Genomic DNA, 833 nt, shown 5'->3' with positions numbered 1-833 from the left:
TCTTCGTAGCATCGTTCGCAACTTGATCGTACTGAGTGCTCTCACCAAATTGATCTAAAGTTGGATGTCCGTGGTCATTTTCATATGGCCCAATTCCCGCAATTCCGCAGGTTCCCAACAACATTTTCTTCCGCAAATTGACGACAGCGGTTTCAGAATCATCGATGCTGCCGAAACTTTTCGCATCAGCTTCATCTACACTATAGCAAGAGTCTTTTGAAGGAAACCTTTGCACGACAGCTTATAAAAGTTGTATACTTTACTCATCTGACTACATTTGTTGTAAACTTTTGATTTCGAATTAGCTCGATCTCGCTACCAATGCTCGTCAAATTTCGAAGGTGTCGCTGTTGGATCGACTTGTGTTGTTTTAAATGTATTGCAAGGCAATAGCAATGATTACTGCATCAAAACGCGCATTCTCCTCGTGCTTAAGTTTCAGTAGTAGAGATTACAGCTCTCCGGGATACTTAAGTGCGCCTTTTCGCAAATGTGAGCATGGACGTTGAATGATAGGTAGGTTTGATTGGGGCTGTCGACAATTTATTGGCAGCAAACCGTAGTAAAATAGATCATTGTGTTTTTGTCTTCGTCGTAACGTTGCCGTAATATTGCCAAATTGATGCAAGAAACAGCCGCACCCACATCGCGCGACCAATGGTCCCATAGACTTACATGATTTCATCTTGATAGTCGACTGGTCTTGTAAGGCGATGCAGTGCTCAGACGTGACTTCTCAGAAAACGACATACATTAAGTGGCATTTCTCGAGCAGTATTAGAGCTCAATGGTGTATGACGTACCTGATCGACACGGGGAGGATTATCGGGGTC

General features: G+C 43.3%; 1 protein-coding gene across 1 annotated transcript; it reads right to left on the bottom strand.

The window, feature by feature from the left end:
* Positions 1 to 54: 54 nt before the first annotated feature.
* Positions 55 to 267, bottom strand: PHALS_04878 (uncharacterized protein; the record flags this gene model as incomplete). Its single annotated transcript, XM_024718735.1, has 2 exons — positions 55 to 195; positions 259 to 267. 2 exons carry the CDS (start codon positions 265 to 267, stop codon positions 55 to 57), a joined length of 150 nt encoding a protein of 49 aa, XP_024584104.1.
* Between the last annotated feature and the right edge of the window lie 566 nt (positions 268 to 833).

Source organism: Plasmopara halstedii, assembly GCF_900000015.1.
Source record: "Plasmopara halstedii genome assembly, contig: Scaffold_2712, whole genome shotgun sequence".
In the NCBI taxonomy this organism is placed as follows: domain Eukaryota; phylum Oomycota; class Peronosporomycetes; order Peronosporales; family Peronosporaceae; genus Plasmopara; species Plasmopara halstedii.
This window is presented reverse-complemented; position numbering and strand designations above follow the sequence as displayed.